The sequence below is a fragment of the Micrasema longulum genome, unplaced genomic scaffold (genome assembly GCF_059751315.1).
Source record: "Micrasema longulum isolate JH-2025_06_02 unplaced genomic scaffold, ASM5975131v1 h1tg001805l, whole genome shotgun sequence".
Classification (NCBI taxonomy): domain Eukaryota; kingdom Metazoa; phylum Arthropoda; class Insecta; order Trichoptera; family Brachycentridae; genus Micrasema; species Micrasema longulum.
The window spans coordinates 60097-81586 of NW_028278979.1; the positions used below are offsets into that span (position 1 = coordinate 60097).

The following is a 21490-nucleotide window of genomic DNA, read 5'->3' on the forward strand; positions in this document are numbered from 1 at the left end:
ATGTTAATTTCTTGTGAATAAAAAAGTTTTTGTGGATATCAATCAGATTCTTTCCTTAAATTCCTTTTAATTTCTACTCATGTATTTCTTTTCACTGGATAATATTAAATTCAATACATTTTAAAAATCGTATTCCTGCATAAGTACACGTTGGTGAGAAGACCGGAGTTGCCATATTTGAAAAAATATTTTTTTCATGTTTTGGAATTCAACCATAAACAAGTACCTACTTAAATTCAATATTCAAATATTTAAAAAATTTTAGTTTTGGAATTCAATAAAAAACAAGTACCTAGGTACCTACTTATCAATAAAAAGTATTTTTCAAGGCAAGCCAACGTTCGGGCAGGACAACGTCAATAGCAACCAAATAATATATTTAAAAAATAAAATAACAATAAAAATGACAAAACTATAGGTAGGAACCAAAAATATTTTATGAAAATTAAATAACAAATAATCAGCTCAAATGGCAGCTAAATAATCGAACATTCAACTGGCTAAATATACAATACTCTTAACGCCCGCGCTGCCGAATCATTTCAGTTTTTACGGTTTAAAGAAAAAATATTTGAATGGTTTTGCAATGCCAATTATTTTGAATAGTCAGTAGCCCTAGACATTAAAACGTCAAGTAATTTTAATATTAAAATTTTATACATTCAGCGGTATTAATGTGATGATGTACTAAATGCATCATACACCAACAGCAGGTACACGCGACTTCACATGTATCAAAAGAAAGCCGTTGATTGAAGATTATTAATGTTTTCACTCCAATTTCAATTACGTACGTAGGCAAACCACTACTTTTTTCCAATTATGGAATATTAGTCGTAACCCAGGTTGTCGAATTTTGAATTCGTACTAAAGTTTGATGGGAATGAAAATGATGATGGGGGGGCGCGAAACGGAAAGCAATAAGATTTGTGACGTGAATAATTTGATTTGTGGAAGAGCTAGACATGGCTGTTAATCTCCAAACAATACGCGGATACCGGTGATCGGCATCTGGGGATATTCGGAGTAAAGCGGAGTCCGGAAAAGCCGCCGGAACCTGGGAAAGTGCGGCTCGCTGCTCCCCGCGCTCTCGGGTGTCATCACACATCTCCGCCTAAAAAGGGAGCCCCCATCCCCGGCCGCCCATTGGCCCGCGCCGCCCCCACTCCGCCGTCCGGATCACGTTCCCGAGTATATAAATGTACCCCGAGCTGGCGCGCCGATCAGAACGGCTTTCGAACGTAAGTAGCTGACGCGCCGCCCGACTAACCCCAAACTGCCGCGAGTGTCCTCAGGATTAACCGTGTGTACTAGTGTGCCCCAGGATATCCGCGCCCGCTGGCCTAGTACACCGCTGGCGCTGATAAGGATAACCCTCGTGTGACGCGCGCGGTGTATTAGGCCGGCGCCGGCGTGGATGTGCCGGGTGACAGTGTGTGCTTAACCCTTCCGATACCGGCAACTCCTCGTTTCATCCACCTGACGTTCCGTTACTGGGCCGATCGGTTATCTGTGCATTTTCTAGTTAGTTTCGTGCTGCGATTCAAGAAGCGGTCGTGTGTGGACTTTTCACCTTGTACTCATTGCATTATCACTCAACCACACCTTGCCTGTCTGTGATAATTATTTGTTGTTGTGCTCGAAAGTTCCGATCATTTCAAAACTGTTCCGAGTTGAAAAAGTTTGAAGTGTTAACTGATTGCACTTTCATTGTTTTCGAAATTAAAAATAAATTTTAAAAAGTGATTTATAAATACAGTTTACTGTGGACGGAGCCAACAATAACAAAAACAATTTTTCTTTTTTAACTATTTTGAAAATAAAGACAAACAAAAAGTGCTGACAAATCGATTGACCTTATCGATTGATTGAATCGACCCATTGATTTATATCACAGGTCAAACAAACCTTAGGGAAACAATTGAATTTTTTAATGCACAAGGCAAATATGAAATTAAAGTTTAAGTTACACACTCAGTTACACATACCACCGCTTCGTTGAACCGTGAAAAGTGTTGATTGATTAATCACGCCACACTTTCAGTTGTTTTGAAGTTAAAAGTTTTGGTCAGATAATAGGCGGAGCTTAGCTTGAGCCAGTAGCGTCCAGAAATAGTTCGCGAAGCGCACTGGAAATAAACTGGGGCGAGGTGGAACATTGCCGGATTCCTGATTCTGGCCGCTTACGTCAAAGCCAATAAATGAAAATGCACTTAAAATAGTTACGAAATTTCTAGAACAAAGAATATTATCGGTAAAAAATATACATTTCAAATACGAACAATGAATCGTTACGATCGATCGAAAATACATTTGATATAAAATCAATTAAACTTTTCTTTATTATTATTTTTAGCTTACCAACTATTCACATTAATTTTTACATCGGTAGAAATAATAAAAAAATATATTCAATATATTTTTTTTCTTGAATTAAAAAAAAAACTGAGAATATAATATTTATTCAAAATGTTATATCAATTAAAAATTATGATTCTTCTTCGTGAATTAAAAACATTACGAAGTGCGTCACAATTAGAGTAGTCATTACACAATATATTAGGTGTATTGTTATAAAATCGCAGGAAATGGGTAAAAGCTCGCGAGATCATTGCCTTATTCTGAGGTTTTCTTCGGCGAAGAATCCGACCGGCATATAAGGTTTCCATCGGCAACTTGGCAGCCTTCCCGCGGTGCTCGGCAAATGTTCGCCGGACACAAATAGGTCCCGAGCGGACATCTAATTCCACGCTTCTCGTATTATAACCATTGTCGTGGCGAACCAACTAGCGCGCGGTGTTTCCTCTAGTCTGTCGTCTTTTATTATTTTACCATTTCGTGTGGCTTTTCTTCAACTGTTCTATTGATGTGATTGGGTACCCCGAGTACCGATTTAAATTATTTAGCTTTCAGTAATGTCGTATTTTCTTTTTAAAAATATTTTAATCTTTACAATAGTGAAGTTAAACTTTAAAATATAACAGTTTTTTGTGATACGCAGTTAAATAAAATTTTCAACACAATCAATTGTGAAAATTTGTGTTCACGCTTAAATTATTATATGGGAAGTGCAGCTTCAGTTCAAGTACAAACGATCTTATCGTCATCTAATACTCGTTTTGAGATTCTAAAGATAAGGAAGCCATCGTTTAAATTTTGTTTTTTCGAAATTGCCGCTAAGCTCATTTCAAAACTCTCGGTTCAACGAACTGATTGAATAACATTTATCAATAGGTTAAATTGGAAATGAAATATTTTCAAAGTTTTGAAGATGTATTCACGATAGATAATTAAATTAGAATCGGATTTTTTTTTTAGGTGGTCGTAAATTGCCAGTCTATAACGCTTACCGCAATGGAATAAAATACCATACTTTCTAATTTAACACAATCGCTTTTATAGTATTAACAAAAATTTTAATATTTTATATAAATGGAATTTTTAATTGAGAATTTCAGTAAAATAAAAAAAAAAACGTTATTACGTAAAATTGTAAAACAAAATTCAAAGAAATCACTGTATTTTCCATTCAGTATTTGTGTTAGATGTGTTTGTTATATGATTTGTTATATTTACAGGAAGGCTCCAGGGCTGTTTCTCGTGTCTCAATAGCCCCGCACTTTCGTCCGTCCCAACATGCCGAAGGTCGTGAAACAGGAGGGTGACGACCCAGACCCCACCCCCTACTTGTTCGTGTCTCTCGAACAAAAGCGTATCGATCAGAGCAAACCGTACGATGGCAAGAAGGCCTGCTGGGTGCCCGACGAGAAGGAGGGTTACCTGCAGGGAGAGATCAAGGCCACCAAGGGAGAACTGGTCACCGTCAACTTGCCCGGAGGAGAGGTGAGAAACAAAACAAACACAAAAGAACCCATTACAGAATCGGTCAACAGTATAATTGACAAATTAGAACACGATAACCGAACACACTAGATATTACGGAATCGGTAAACAGACCTTAATCACACAAGACATCGTCAAATCACCCAAGTTGACAATATTTTCACTACCCTTCTATTTGTATCAAATTTCAAATGATAACGTATGTTATACGTTGCAAAAAGTTGCATTTGAAGGCACACGGCTAAAACGAGATGATTTCAATATTTCGATTATCGCGATATTGATGCCATTTTTTCTCCCGAATGGGTTCAATAAAATTGAATATTCGAAACTAACAAAATGTGGCTTCTTGTCTTATAAATTGTAGGAAATAAATATGGGCTCATAGCTGGGTACACCAAAACACGACGATTGCTGAAACGAGCTTATTTTTGTCGGTTAAAGAAAGGAGTTTTTTTGTATGAATTGATCTTTTTCTGTGATTGTATGTAAAAATACGTACTAAAGTAAATAAAAACCATCTTTATTCTTCTTCGATGGCGTTGCAGCTCAAATTGAGTCTTGGACTCCTTCAACTTTTGCCTCCAACTCCGCCTGTCATCAGCAGCCATTTTCCAATTTGCAAATTGTAGAAGCTGTGTTGCATTTTTTTAGCGTCATCCTCCCACCTCAGTCTAGGTTTTTCAAACCTTCTTTTACCCCCTGGATGTTCAGTCATGATTCTCTTAGTTACTTGCGCATCAGGCATTCTTTGTACGAGTCCAGCCCATCTTAACCTGAGCAGTTTTATATGTGTTGAGATACTAGGGGCTTCGTATACGCTATACAATTCGGCATTCTTCTTTCAGACCTTCTTTATTAAATACATGAACCCAGTGTCCCACAAATAAGGTTTTCATTCATCTTTTGTCTCTCCTGTAAAATCTTACATATGTTAATGAGCCCGTTCTTGCCGTGTACCATTTATTTGATAAAGGGATACTAAAGCAACATAATAAATGTAATTTATGTTAAATTTGTACATAATAGATACTAAGAAAAGCAGAATCAATTATTGCTGTCTGGATTAGGTTTAATATTTGTTGGTCGGTCATCGTACCTTCTCAGATATCCTAATGCTGATTATTTTTAAAAAAGACACGACGATCAAATCAAAAATAAATTAAAACTGACACACCAAAGAGTTGAATCCATCTTGTATTCAAATATGATAAGAACACAATTATAAAAACTTAAGATATGCATAAATAAACATATGATATCAATATACACAACACACCAATGACATGCACACAGAGATACACTATAAAAAAAAAACATACAGAAACACGGCAAATATATGCGCATAAAAAAACTGCCGTATTTAAATACCAAATTTGACACTTTTAAAGAACACAAAGACACACACTCACATTAAAAACACAGTCAAGATTGATACACAAAAAATGACGGCGAAATTGACATTTGATAAAAATATACAAAAATTAGACCCATAATAAAGGAACACCCGTAAAAACGAAATGTTAAAAATATTAATTGAAATACTGATTGTAAGGCAATTATTTCCAGATTACCTGTTATGATTAGTTGATCGGTCAGATTATAAATTCAATGCGTAAATAACCCATATGCGTTTAAGAAATATATATTTTTATAACCATACAGAACCTGGAGGTATATTGTACATAAAATAAGGCAACATAACAACCCAACAAGTACCAGACACAAATACAAATTTGTACTACTCAAACGATAGTTTTAACGCAATTTATTTTTACAATCAAAAGATAATTAATTTTCATTATTTCAACTGAATAATATTGTTGAATTATGTAAGCAATAATTAATTCAGTGAATGGTACTCACAGCACCGCAGAATTAAACCAAGAACATTATTCTTCATACATATTACTCTTTTTGAAATGCCTGATAAAATAATATTGTAAAAGTACCGGTAAATATATATTTGAAAAAAAAAAAATATATAAAACTCTGGAAAACGCATTCAAGGTGTATTGAATAATGACGATATATTTGTGATATTAAGTTTTATTTTTAAATACTCTTTTTAACTTACACGCCGGAAAAGAAAGAATAATAAAGGCGAGAAACAAATGTAAGAGAAGAATGAATATAAAAAATGTTACTATGTATGAGCAGGAAAAGACCTTCAAAAAGGAGCTATTGGGCCAAGTGAACCCACCGAAATTCGAAAAAGTCGAAGACATGGCTGACCTGACATACCTTAACGAGGCTGCCGTCCTGCACAATCTCAAGCAGCGATATTACCACAAGTTGATCTACGTAAGTTTTTTTCCACTCGAGATAATTTAACACGTTACTATTTTTCCATCCCTCAGACCAAGGATTTCAAGAAGGATCTGGTCGGTCAAGTCAACCCCCCCAAGTACGAGAAATGCGAGGACATGTCTAACTTGACATACTTGAACGACGCCTCCGTCTTGCATAACTTGAAGCAGAGATACTACCATAAGCTCATCTACGTAAGTCCGCGCCCGCCGCAGCGCGTCGCTTGCTTGAGGCTTCGTGTTGCCCTGTGCTGTGATGGCAAAACCTTTCCCAAAACCAAAAAAACCCTTAAACCTATTGAAACCCTTTTTATTGCAAACCTTCTGCAATAACAAAATCCACTTTCAACCTATCAAAAACCCCTTTACCATACTATCAAGTGATTACATAACTTTAATCAATAGCAAACCCCCCCGACTTATCTAAACTCCTTTAGATGTAATATCAAGTGATTGAAAATGTTTTATGATTTCTTCAAATTTCAAAAACATTGCATGAACTGTATCTATGTAGATTTTTCCTTCACATTCTATCCCGCGTAGATGATATTTTGGCTTACGTCAAAGCTGTAAAAAAATATATTAAAGCTTTCCCACCGACGTAATTTTAATATGACAGTTTTAAAATTAGCCGAATTCATGTGTTCCTGGCCAATTTTTTTCCCGCTGGTAGATTCTAATTTAGAGTAACCTTTTGAACGGTCACACGTCGAATGATCGTCAATAATGTTCTGCTTTGAATCGAGTCGATTTTCGTAACCGAATCGAGATAAAAATAAAACGAACATTGGCTCAGTGCACTGTTTAATGCTATTCTTAAATATTTTGTAATGAAAATAAACGAACAGTCATCTTGGCCAATAATCATAATAGTAATGTAACTGACCCAATACTCTTTATTTTGAGCGGATTTTAATTGCGTTTTTATTTAATTTAATTTAACATCACTTCGATTCGCCTTATCCGAATTTTATGCACTTTCTTTGTTTTAATTACCCCCAGAATTAACAATATTCTATCTATCCTCCCACTAAATGACCTCTCGCTTTGATAATATTGCTGTGCAAGCTACTAACAGCGGACTCTAAAGGTCTCCAGGACTGAAACATCGCCCCATGGACAGGCGCTGTGCTCCGTTTTATGGTGTTTTATTTTTCTGATTTGTGCATCAAAGATACATTATCTTTCATGATATTCTCACCTAAAGTTGGTATGTAACGTTTGGAAATATTATTTAGAATATTTCTTACACTACAGAATATTTTTAAAAATACCAACCAGCAGAAAGAAAATCATGAATGAACAGTTATTTGGAGTTTTGTTTTTATATTTTCAGGAAAAAGCGGGAAAGTATGTTTAATGCAGTACCCCCGTTTTTAATATTTTTTGTATTCTATCTGTCTTAGCTTTATAGTCTTAGAAATGGCTCTTATTTCCATGTTCTGAATTAAGCACAGACTGCTGATTTCAGCTATGCGAATTAGTTTTGTTTTGGTTTAGTAAAAATCTACTCCCATAATCACTGCATACTTCTAATATCCTTCAGCAAATGACACGAAATTACTGTAATTGGTCAATGCATACATATTTTGTGGTAGATTTTTACTTAGACAATTTATTTTAGTAAGTAAGATTATTTAAAAAAACAATTCATTTTATACCGAAGAAACATTGTTGGTTCATGATCTAATTATATTTTATGAACCAGTAATGTAGTATTATCTCTCCTTGCAAAAAACATAAAGTAAAAAATTGCAAAATTTAAAGACGTAAAAAAAAAAGGATTAAGACGGTAAATATGGTTTTGTGGGTAATTTTAACTTTTTAGGCCGTTTGATCAGAGTCAAGCCATCTTTTTAAATAGCACATTGTTCAAAGATTGCGAGAGATAATACTTATTGGTAGCAGTTCTATTTCATTTTGCACTAATTCTGTCTGATTGCAATACAGACCTATTCCGGCCTTTTCTGCGTCGCTATCAACCCTTACAAGAGATTCCCCGTATACACCCTCCGTTGCGCCAAGCTGTACAGAGGCAAGAGGCGTTCTGAGGTGCCCCCTCACATTTTCGCCATCTCTGACGGAGCTTACGTAAACATGTTGACCAACCACGAGAATCAGTCTATGTTGATTACGTAAGTATCCAGAAACTTTATAACTTACAAAATTATCGAACCCATTACTCAATTATCTTTGTGTACTAAGTCATCTTTTTAAAATGACAATCCAATACTAAATACCAAATTAATCGAAAAATCGTTCTATAAGTAAAACGCATCAATCTTTAAATTACTGGATTAAAGATACAAGTTCACTCATTAGTATGATAATAAACAAGAAAAAACACATTAAAAATAAAATTAAACAGAAGCCTGATAAAGATACATCGGAATGTATCAGAATTGGCGTTATATTACTATATGATTGAATTATACAACTGAAAGATTAAATAAAGATTAAATCAATTAGTATAACTTATCTAGCAACGAGTAGACTCATAAAAAGAATCTAAAATAAAAATGAATGCAAGAGAGTTAAAAATATAAAGGAAACCGCGTGACAAAACATTAAACATTACATTATTATGTAGAACAATATTTTGAGTTTGTCCAAATTTAAAATTTGGACAAATTCAAAATATTGTTGATAAATCCACCTGGTCTATGAAGAAGTTTAGAAATTGTAAAAATAACATTTTCAGGCGTTGTCTAGTATATAGGTGAAATAATTTAATTAGATGAATCTCACCCGCATAAATAAAGGTTTCAACTCTTTAACTTTACAAACATCAACAGATGAAAGAATTGAAAGAATATAGATGTTCAAATATGGACAGAATGGTGAATGTTACACAGTGTGTAAAGTGGCCACTTAAACCAGCCATTGACAGGTCATAAGCCCTGTAGATGCCTAGACTTCTATATTACCTTCTCTTAAATGTTCTTCATCTCTGTTGTAATATGTTAATTATTATGTACGATGAATGATAAATAAAAACATTATGGCCGGTTTTCACGTTACATAAAATAATTGTGTGCATACGAGTATTTACTCTTATGTAGACCTTTTTTTGAGACAACGATATGGCATAAAAATTGTACACTCCTCCGTTGTACAAATTGTAATTTTTTCTCTATTATCCACAGTGGCGAGTCTGGTGCCGGTAAGACTGAGAACACGAAGAAGGTAATCGCGTACTTCGCCACCGTCGGTGCCTCGACCAAGAAGGAAGATCCCAACGTAAAGAAGGGAAATCTTGAAGATCAAGTCGTACAGACCAATCCCGTTCTTGAAGCGTTCGGTAACGCCAAGACCGTGCGTAACGATAACTCTTCCCGTTTCGTAAGTATTTGGAACACTTACATAATTTATTATAATCAAAAACAAATCAATTACATTAAGTAAACCCGATTCCTATTACAGATAAAAACTAAGTTTTTAAGCGATCTTTACTTAATAAAATATTAACTTGGCTTTTCGTTCTTCTTCAGGGTAAATTCATCCGTATTCACTTTGGACCATCAGGAAAACTGGCCGGAGCTGATATTGAGACATGTGCGTATTTCAAAAGTTAAATGGTTGTCTATGGATTCTGGTTCACCGATTCTTAGAGAACTTACGAAACTTTATTTCCTTTCAGACCTGCTTGAAAAAGCTCGTGTCATTTCCCAGCAAGCTCTCGAGCGCTCTTACCATATCTTCTACCAGATGATGTCCGGAGCCGTTGAAGGATTGAAAGGTATGTTTTGCTTCATATGGGCAAAGAGTCAAACGTAAACTAAAAATAGTGACAAAAAAAATCTAAATAATTTCGAAATATTTTGAAAAAAAATGTATTTTTGAATTAGAAAACTTTATTGGAAAACCTTATTAAAAATAATTTCTCATTACACAATGTAATTTTATAGTGGAAGTTCATCGTAAATTAATAAGATTAAATATTAATTCGCTTATTTAAGTGGATTAAAATATTAATCGGCTATAAGTATTAAAAAAAATATTTAAAAAATATTAAAAAGGTATGGTATTTTTATGAATGTAATTTTCATGATTAATTTGTACTAGATTTACTTGAATTATTGTTGTGCAAATATCAAATAGAAAATATTGATCAATTTCGAATTTAATTTCTTTACTGTATCAATAATGAATTATTCGAATCGAAAGATTTTAAGAATGATGAATTTCGAAAAATTGATAAATATTTTCACCCAATGAATAGATTATTGAAATGATGTGGAACGAGGAGCCTGGTGTGATACGGATGATAACCTATTTTTGGTGATACCTTTAGAAATTTGCAACTTGAGTAACGACATTCACGACTATTACTTCGTGTCGCAAGGCAAGACTACAATTCCCAGCATGGATGACGGAGAAGAGTGTATGTTGACTGATGTAAGTTGGCGGCCCAGCGGAGAACAGCAGAAACACATTGGGCACTAATACTGGACCCAACAGCTTACACTTATTTCCTTAGAACTTTTAGTGATGTATGCAACACACAACAAACGTACATACACAATACACACCACACACCACATTTAGGGAAGATTGGGAAAGATACAAACCCCAAAGTAATACTTAGTCTATATTTTGAACATGCTTTAGAAATAGTACGCAGGAGTACGAGTCTGCGCCATAGAGTCTGTATAGACTTTAGAAATAGTGTTGTTACACCAATATTTGTTGATTTTGTAGCCCTGTTGTTTTTGACTTCCCCATGATTATGAAAACATACAAATTTATAATCATTTCAACCCATTTGTTTGCTCCATCTGTCAGATGTTGATGTATTGAATTCATTCGTAACGTTGGATTTTTAAACACTCAGATGTTTCTTTAGATTCAACCGCTTTTAATACATCAGCATCTCAAATCGAATCATTAGAAAAAATGATACATTTCTTTGTGATTCAACTGGAAGTTTTCCTAAATTATCCATGTTTGTGTTACTAATTTTGTCCATCCGTCAACATCCAATCTTTAAAAAAGTTGCATTGCGGAATCAATAAAACTTTTGCAAAAATAATATGTTTATCGAGATATACGACTGTCGATAGTCGACAGAAGTCAAAATCTCAAATACAAGCAGAATCAGTTAGATTCTTTAAAATTTTATTGAATTTGTCGTTTTAAACGAAAAGTGTTGGAACAAAAAATATTTGAGCCCACTTGTTGTATATATTTTCAAAAATGATTTTTTTGGATTATCAACAATGGAGCGCAAATGATTTGATTATTTTTTCTATTTTCATTATATCATTTAACCATCTCAGTCTTGTTTCATTCAATCATTAATCCTTAATCATTATTTATCAACAAAAAACTTATTTTGTGACATTTAAAAATCTTTAGAAAAAGCTCTCTTATCCAACGATATCTACGACTACTACATCGTGTCGCAGGGAAAAACCACAATTCCTAGCGTCGACGATAACGAGGAAATGGGAATCACCGACGTAAGTGCGGAATCTGCGTACTTACCGCACTCCTTTTTGGTGTGACCCGCTTTGTAACAATCCCGAGCAACAACTCCTCGAACCCTCGAACTTTCCCCCTTCCAGTATTTAGATATTAATATTCAACCCCTGCTAACATTGTGTAGAAATTGTGCTGTTGTCCGACGATATCCACGACTACTACATTGTGGCCCAGGGTAAAACTATATCCCGAGTGTCGACGATGCGGAGGAAATGACAATTACCGATGTAAGTGTGGAGTTTGATCGATCACCACACAGGAGCTCGACGAGTGTTCTGCTTACATAGTATAATTGGCTTTAAAGAGCTTAAAAAACAAATACACAAAATCAAATTCAAACCGTTTTGGCTTATTTATCTAAATTTTCGTAAAGCTGAATACTAATTAAATCATGTTTTATGACATTAGATTTATACTTGTGTAGAACTCGTGATGTTGTCCAAAAATATTCACGACTACCACATCGTGGCCCAGGGTAAAACAACCATTCCCAGTGTAGATGATCACGAGGAAATGTTGGTCACCGATGTAAGTGCGGAGTTATATGACCTTCCGCACCAGTGTTCTAACACTCCTTTCCCGCCTAACTCGAAACTTTGAAGCTTCGTCGTTTCTTTATCTACAACATTGTTTGCATTCTTACCAAATGGTAATACTATCCTCGATATCTGTACAACATACACATAACTCATTAACAAACTAAGAATACTTATTTCAGTGTAATTTATGTAATCTTATTAAATTTATTAACAATTTGGTGTAATTTTTCGCCAGCAGCTTCGCGGAGAGACGGAACGGTTCTACGGCGTACAGTTTTGTTTAGCTACAAGGTCACAAAGCAGCGAATATCTTATTCGGTCGTTTTAAGTCATCCGAAATGCATAAACACGAATTTCTCGACTAAATTCTTATCGCGAAATTAACTTTTTAAGATAATTCACAGAGGTGACCTTGCTAACCAACCGCATCGGCGACTATCCCTTCATATGCAACGGTAAGACGCGAATTCCGGGAGTTAACGACGGACTGGAGTTTGACGTCACGGACGTAAGTGACGACGGCGGAAGCGCCGGTTCGCCTCCGCAAATGTCATGCGAAAGCTTTTAAATTTAGGCCAGCAATAAAGCGTCCAAAAAATAACGACACGATGCTCTATTCAGCGTTTTACAAATATCACACTTAACAATTATTTTAAAACGTTTTATAGTCACTCGTGTCATGACAAATCCTACAATGAAGGATAGTAATCGATGCAAATAACATTACTGCATTCTGGAAACAGTCCGCCGATGGAGGCGTTCCGCCGCTCCCCGCCCCACGCTTGGCTTGCCCGTCCCGAACAGCGCCTCTGGCGAGCACAACGTTTTAGGCACTAGCACATCTGTAAATTCTGTTATTATTTCAGCACCAACATGGACATTTTGACCTGTTCCAAGATCGCTGTGATAAGTCCGGAATTAAAAGTCAGCTTAATGACTCCATTTTATCTTTGTATTAAATTCTGTCCATCGCGGGCGATTTTGGAAAGGTACAATTAGGCGCACGTGTGTTTTTTTCACAAAAATAGGCACATGGCAGTTTTCGGCTCGTTTGGGATTTTGAGGAAGAACGGAATATATTGCATAATTGTTTGCGTGCCCTGTATTAATGACGTATTTTTGTGATTTCTTTAAAGGCAAGTGTCTCTTGTCTGACAATATCTACGACTACTACAACGTCTCCCAGGGTAAGATTACAATCCCAAGTATGGATGACTCGGAAGAAAGTTCATTGACAGATGTAAGTCTAACTCCGTTACTCCGAGGCACGAGTTTCTCGTTACCAACATCCATATGGAATGGTGTTGCTGATCATCAGTTCATTTAAGATTTCTGCCCTTATATGTGGTCGTTCCCTGAATATCTTTGCGCATGTCGGAGATGTGACGAGAATCCATCCTATTGTAGTAAAACTGTACCTTGTTGATGTCCTTTATCGACAGTGTACGACTGAAGATAATATTGTATTTGTATGGTAGTATTACATTTTTTCACTCGCAATATATATTTCTGCTTTCCATTCTTGCCATACGATTCCAAGAATAGCAGAAACATACATAAAAGTACTTAAAATATAAACATATATATATATTGCCCGTGGACAATGCGTAGTTTTAGAAAATATTTTTTACTGTAGTTATAGATCCAGTAGAAAGAGAATTTAAGATAAATATATTTTGTGTACGTCAATTAAGTTGAGTGATTTTGAAAACTTGTGAACGTTATTGATTATCATTTCCATGAGAAATATATGAACATGTCTTTCTTGGTTTAAGAAATTGAGAATATCAAACATAGAAAGCACCACCCTTGTAAAAGTCCCTACTCTTTGGCTTTGATAGACCGAGTATCCAAACATGCTTAACTCGGTTTTGCATTACGCTCTAACACACGCAAATCTGCCACTACTAACCAAAAAAAGATTTATATTTTAACAATGTATTTAAACAAAACAAGGTAAGCTCACGTTTTTAAGCACATTTTTATTTGCATTTTTTTCTGTAGTAAAATTCTAATTTTGCATTATCTTCATTTACTTAAATGATTTTTTCCAATTTTATACTGCATTTAAGCAAATCTGTTGTTTTCAAAGTTCAAACATTTATATTGCAAATCCGTATTTATATTTAATTATTACATTGAATTTCTTATTTTTTCATGTTAACTGATATGTAATTTTTTGTGGGGTGTAGCAAGCTTTCGACGTTCTGGGTTTCACCCAAGAAGAGAAGGATGATATCTACAAGATCACAGCCTCCGTCATGCACATGGGTGGCATGAAGTTCAAGCAGAGGGGTCGTGAAGAACAGGCTGAGGCTGATGGAGTTGAGGTAATGTACCTGATTCAGAATGTAAACTTTTTTCGTTCTAATTATCCAATCAGATTATCAGATTCGCAGTTTGTTCTCGGTAATGCGTTTTTCTCTTCTTTAAAACTTATTATTTGTTGAAATTGTTACTAAATCTATCCAAATAAAAGAACATACATAGTCTCTTATATTGTGTTATAATATAAATATAATAGTTTTTTTTATTATAAAATGTGTCATTTTCTATGTTTGTTAAAATCCGTTAATTCATTTCAACTTTATTATTCAAGTTTAATGCAATCATTTAAGAAATTATGATTGTTTTCGTTTGAATCCTCCATTTCATTTAAAAAAATGTTCCATTATTTGATTATTCTACTAATGGATTATTTAAACCACCAAGCGTTTTTGCCCAAAGACCACGAGCCGATTGTTTCCTGTTTTCGGTAGACCGTCAGCTTTTATAATATTAATTTATTACAAATCTATCAACATTTAATGTGTTTATAAAGCTACACAGAGCTTGTCACTTTGATAGGTTACGGTAGATATTTTTTTTTAAGTAAAATTTTATAGTTGTACAAAAAAACGACGCAAACGGCAGATCTAGTGAGATTTTAAAATAAATACACAAAAAAACAATGCATTACATGAAAGGTACTATATGTGTTAAGATTAATTATTGCATTTCTGGGAAGAAGAAAAATTTTGGTGATGGCCTGCCTAGATGGGATCCACTCCCGTGGGCCCCCATTTACATCTCACGTATACCAATTTCCCAAAGGATCCCTTGCAGATCGGAATCGATAAAGACCAAATTGGGAATGACTGATTTAAATGATACATTGATTTGGAGTTTGATTCATTTACGCGATGACTCGTTTTAAAACAGCAAATATACTATTGATAAGGCGCGGATTAGGAAATAGAGAGTGAAATAGACATGAACTTCGTTTAATTATGTGAGTGTTCAGTGAAGCAACGTTTGTCTATTTGATTGCAGGAGGGAGAGCGCGTCGCCAAGTTGTTGGGCGTCGACTGCCAAGATCTGTACAAGAACTTGTTGAAGCCCCGCATCAAGGTCGGTAACGAGTTCGTGACCCAGGGACGTAACAAGGACCAGGTAGCCAACTCCGTCGGTGCCCTTTGCAAGGGTATCTTCGACAGGCTGTTCAAATGGCTCGTCAAGAAGTGTAACGAGACACTAGACACCAAGCAGAAGAGACAGCACTTCATCGGTGTACTGGATATTGCTGGTTTCGAAATTTTCGACGTGAGTACTCTACACTATTGACAATCAAAACAACTTGCTTCAAATTCAATTCTTTGATAACTTCTAAAAGTTCATACTCATTTTTGCTGAATGAGAATATTTCCAAAGTTTCATAAGCATCAATGCTCATTATTTAAACTCTATTTAAAGAGATTGAATGTTTGTTTGTTTAATGTAATTTAAAAGTTAGTAAAAATTCACAAAATAAAATTATTCAGGTTTAAGTGGTTTGATTTTGAATTAAAAATGATATTAAATTCACTTGTATTTTTTTGCCTTGCTTACAAGCCTTAGCTTTTAAAAATCGGTAAACATTCAGTCTAAAAATTTTAAATACTATATTTTACATTTTCAATATATTTATAAATTTATCGACGCGACGGTAAAAAGGCTATGTGGCTGATGCGCCCCTGTAGCAAAAATTGAGTTACAAAATATTCAACATATCTAGAAACATTAAGCTGCGTCGAATGAGCCATGGATATCGGACGTCAATTTTGGCGTTTACAAAAATCCGTTTATAAAAAAATCCGACGACGCTGACGCCTAAATTTATAAAATCAACGGATTAATATAACACGAAGTTTGACTTATTTTTGCGAATTATCGAACACAGCCCAATAGTTTTACATAACACCTGTCTTACGTCATTTTAAATTTTAAAATCTTTAATTGACCGTCGTGCAAAACTCACTTGATGGCGCACTAGTCCTTAGTCTTTTTACCACATGTAATTATTTCATTTTATATTGAATTGGTTATTTTGATAAACCAAATGTTACCCAAAATATATTTTTTTAACTTGTCTTAATTCAGTGATCCAGACAAACCTAGTATTTTCAAGGTAACCAAATCAATATATTTTATTATTTTTATTTATACTTAATGTTCCACACAATATTTCACAGACGCGGTACACACAGGAATGAACTAATTTGTTAGTATTTTCAGAACTCACAATAAAATGATAAGTCACAGGGTGTGATTTAAAATAATATACCCAATGGTGTGCTGTAAAGCAAAACATAGAGATAATTTCTAATTTTCAGCTCAGTTTTCAATAATTACTTATTAATATATTAGAATGTTCGTCGGCGTGGACGTCGATTGAACTTCGACCATCGATTCATCTTCAAAATAATATTATTAATAAATTTCTAACAAGGAATAACGCAAAAATTGTTACAGATATCGCTTATTAATCGCATATTAATGTATTAACATTTTAGTACAACGGATTTGAGCAGCTTTGCATTAACTTTACAAATGAAAAATTACAACAATTTTTCAATCATCACATGTTTGTGTTGGAGCAAGAGGAGTATACACGAGAAGGAATTGTATGGGCGTTCATTGATTTCGGAATGGACTTGTTGGCTTGCATCGATCTAATTGAAAAGGTACATCAGCAAGCCCACCCAAGGGGCGTCTGTACTAACACATCTTTCTTAATATTTCTCTAAAGTCTCAAGATACAAAGGCAAAACAGCGCGAGCTGAGGATTCTTCACGAATATTAACACAGTAAGAAAATTAATCCTAATATTACTCAAAGCATGAATTCTGAACAACTGTCCTATGAAAACAGAAGGACAGATCTCTTCATACTTATCCAAGTCCAATAGCTAAAACAATTGGATTTTCTTCCATAAACCATTTCGAAGAAATGACCATGCAACAAAATTCATAGAATGCTAACATGAAAAAACAAACACCAAAAGGTACAGAAAGTATCGAACTTACGAACACGTATACACTATTTACCCTCAAATGATGAAGTTTCCCAAATGTACATAATTGAGTTTCTTTTTCCTCACAAATATCCCACCAAATAGTACAACGGCTTCGAGCAACTGTGTATCAACTTCACCAACGAGAAGTTGCAACAGTTCTTCAACCATCACATGTTCGTGCTAGAACAAGAAGAATACAAGAGAGAAGGAATCGATTGGGCCTTCATTGATTTCGGAATGGATTTGCTCGCTTGCATTGACTTGATCGAGAAGGTAATTGTTTCGGTTGCGTGGGAGTACATTAGTCAGCCGGAGCCGGAGGCAGAGGCAGCTATCAGCGAAGGTTTGGTCGTTCGTCCTCAATCACCCTGTGACGTCATATTGTCGTATTGTATTGTCCTTGTATTTTATCTTGTCCCGATGATACCCTTATCTGCCTGTTTATTAGGTGGACTGTGTGAACCTGATACTCGTGTTCACATTTGATCCGGAATATTTATGATATACGTATAGAAAATACCATATTATGTACCCCTGTGATTGTTGGAATGCGGTTCTCCCCTGTAACACTGTTAACCCCTCTTGCAAACGAAACATCGTCACTGCAAATGTATCTTGATTAATATTTACCACTACAAAAAAACCTAAAAACAGGAATTTTACTAACGGTGACCGTCCCACCCATATCTTCCTACAGTTCAACGGATTCGAGCAGCTGTGTATCAACTTCACCAATGAGAAGTTGCAGCAATTCTTCAACCATCACATGTTCGTCCTTGAGCAAGAAGAGTACAAGAGGGAGGGCATCGAGTGGACTTTCATTGATTTTGGCATGGATCTCCAAAGTTGCATTGACCTTATTGAAAAGGTAGTCGGCAGCCATGAATGGACAAGGCCTCGCCTTCTTGAGATTCGAAAGCTTCGAGATTTCATGTTTTTTTGTATTCACACAATCAATGCTTCAAAATACCTTGTTCGAAAAGGGCTCGTGAAATCTCGAAGCGGAAATAATCTTTTTCGTGTGTTTGATGTTTGTTTTCCTTAATTGTTGGTGTTCCTATCGAGAAGGGGACTTTTTTAACATAAGTTTTCTTCCTCTAAATGTTTTACGTTTCATTTTACACTAATTACTCGTAAACACTATTTGTGTAATGATGCCTACTTCTTTTATAAGAATCTGAAGTGTTTGTGTTTTGTTTGTTTGTTATTGTTCCCTTATCCCGTTCGGCCGGCCAGTCGAACGGTTTTAATCAGCTTTGCGTGAATTTTACAAACGAAAAACTGCAACAATATTTCAATCACTTCATGTTCGTGCTAGAGCAAGAGGAGTACGAAAGAGAAGGAATCGATTGGAAGTTTATTGATTTTGGCCTGGATCTCCAGCCCACCATAGACTTAATCGAAAAGGTATTCAAAATCGAAAATACGTAATGACCCTATAACACATGCGAGTGTAGATCACTTATGACCTGTGTCCTTAGTGCTGATTAATATACAATAACATCCTTGGGACCAATAATTTAACTGTTATGTTAAGATTTAATCTAAAGAACTACATACTTGTACAAATCTCATAGATTTAAAATAATTTAATTTTAATACAGGAATGAAAATAGTGTATGACTATAAAATTGTAAACTAGATTTTTCAATAGTTAAAATTAATGCAATAATATAGAAAAAATAATATTACATTCGATTGTACATACTATATTTTTTTCAAATACGCAATATGTAATAAGCACTTAACGGGGTCGGACCGTCTATTGAACTTTTCCTAGTTACTAGGAGACCGTATGTTAAATTTAGCGTCGTCAAAGAAATCGTACCCTTCTCATTTAGTGAATGTGAACAATTGGACGGTATTTAATATTCAGTCCGACCCAATATTAGATTGAACCGAATTTTCCCAATACTGAAACCAGTCGACTGAGCCATATGTTACGCTTTCAAACCTTTTGTTTGTCACATCAATTTTGCATGATAGTCCAGATGTATGAAGCTTACAGTAGAGCTGCACAAAAAGTTCTGCAATTGCGCCGATGTTCAACTTCACTGCATAGATGATGCTACAAGGTATGTTTGGCTTAGTCCAATAATGGACAGCTTTAGTTATTAAAAAAATATCAATGATTGAGCTTCTCAGGAAAAGTAACATGCGGTATTATTGTCTTATGCAAACATATACAAAATGAAATATTAAAAAAAGAAATGCATTTTACTTTTCTTGAATGTTAAAATGTAATCTAGGTTATTTATTTTTGGTTCGTGTTAACGTTTTTCGATTGAATACATTAAAAAAAAATTGTTCATGAATATTGTAATTTTGCCAACAAGTAATAACTTGTTTTAAATGAAGTAATCACTTAACTTTTTTCAATAAGGATATATCTTAATGCGATTGTTTGAAGAATTTCACCAAAACGTTGATATTTTCCTTACTAGCCCATGGGTATCCTCTCCATCCTTGAGGAAGAGTCTATGTTCCCCAAAGCCACGGACAAGACCTTTGAAGAGAAGTTGAACAACAATCACTTGGGCAAATCTGCTCCTTTCCTGAAGCCAAAACCACCAAAGCCCGGTTGCCAGGCTGCCAACTTTGCCATTGGCCATTATGCCGGAAACGTGAGTATAGAAAATTTAACTTATTAACATTAAACATAACTTCAAATTACAACTTTGAAAGAAAAAAATAATGTTTCGATCGTGACACTAGTCTAAGCTTATGCCCCGTCATTAGCTGGCTGGTGTTATCTTTATACATCCTGTTTTAATGTTCATTTTCTTGATTTGACAGGTCGGTTACAACATCACCGGATGGCTAGAAAAGAACAAGGATCCCTTGAACGACACTGTGGTTGACCAGTTCAAGAAGGGAACCAACAAACTGATCGTCGAGATCTTCGCTGACCACCCCGGACAGTCCGGCGGTGGTGCAGCAGAGAAGGGTAAGATAATGTTATTAAATATTCATATTAAATAATAAAAAAATGTTTAGATACAAATTCAAGATAATTCAGTTTTGTTTCAGTAAGATACATTATTATTTTTTTGACAATTATTGAATCGAACATTTACCATTATCATTTTTATGCATTTTTTCAAAGCCTTGACTGTGACAAACGGCTGAGTGGATTAATTAATATAAAAAAATACACAAATTTCATTTATAATTAAAACATAATTAATCTCGACTATTCCAAACTACTAAATACACCAATTCAACCTAATACATTCAACTAGTAGCAAAATATACCATTTATATTTGAATATGATCAATTGGTAACCGTTACAAAATAAAAGTAATTCCAGTTCTCAACATTCTCCTGACTTATCTTTAATCTAACATTGTACCCTGATGACTTAGGTTCAACCGCTAAGCGCGCCAAGGGATCTGCCTTCCAGACCGTGTCATCCTTGTACAAGGTTATTTCTATCTTCTAATTGCTGGCCAATTTTAAGGACTCAGTCACGCACATGTCAGTTCTGTATCTAAAGGGGAAGATCGGAATATCTAAGCTTGGCTTCCTTTCTGCCTAACTTGTCCAACGATCTTATTTCTTAAACCTTTCTGTGCAACCGCAGAACTTTCGGCTTTCTTTTCTATAACCTTAAAAAATATTTCTTCTTTCATTTTCCGTTACAATCCTTTTGTCAGCATTACCTCTACATGTCTAACATTCACAATTACGCTATCTAACAATCGCATTCGTATCATCCGATCCATCAACAAACGCATACGGTAATGTAAAGGAGTTTCTGCCAAACCCCTTTCCTTTTTTCTATGTTTGACATCTCTGTTTAGGTGGACGTGGTAAGAAGGGTGGCGGTTTCGCCACTGTGTCATCAGCCTACAAGGTCAGTAATAATAACTGGGAATAATATCACAGCATCCGGTTTGCCGTCATGAAATCAAATACCGGTCGCTCCAAACAAACAATCTAGCATTGGAGTAATGATTGCAACCGTTTAATAGCACCCTTGTATATCATATTCACTGAA

At 35.1% G+C, this 21490-nt stretch overlaps 1 protein-coding gene across 50 annotated transcripts in view; it reads left to right on the forward strand.

The window, feature by feature from the left end:
- Positions 1–698: 698 nt before the first annotated feature.
- Positions 699–21490, forward strand: part of Mhc (myosin heavy chain) — a 31777-nt gene continuing 10985 nt past the window's right edge. For 6 of the 50 annotated variants that reach the window (XM_088237921.1, XM_088237928.1, XM_088237925.1 and 3 more), the window contains exons 1-14: positions 699–1241; positions 3579–3843; positions 6204–6347; positions 8103–8287; positions 9299–9494; positions 9644–9707; positions 9793–9891; positions 13312–13415; positions 14368–14505; positions 15488–15757; positions 16987–17157; positions 19934–20113; positions 20286–20436; positions 20856–20914. In XM_088237921.1, coding sequence (XP_088094047.1) covers positions 3637–3843; positions 6204–6347; positions 8103–8287; positions 9299–9494; positions 9644–9707; positions 9793–9891; positions 13312–13415; positions 14368–14505; positions 15488–15757; positions 16987–17157; positions 19934–20113; positions 20286–20436; positions 20856–20914 — 1968 coding nt within the window. In that variant the 5' untranslated portion in view covers positions 699–1241; positions 3579–3636. Of the gene's footprint in view, positions 1525–2695; positions 2809–3578; positions 3844–6203; positions 6348–8102; positions 8288–9298; positions 9495–9643; positions 9708–9792; positions 9892–11510; positions 11615–13311; positions 13416–14367; positions 14506–15487; positions 15758–16986; positions 17158–17591; positions 17763–18186; positions 18358–19933; positions 20114–20285; positions 20437–20855; positions 20915–21293; positions 21347–21490 lie in introns of those variants that run through there. The other 44 variants (XM_088237954.1, XM_088237963.1, XM_088237957.1 and 41 more) reach the window with 26 other exon arrangements.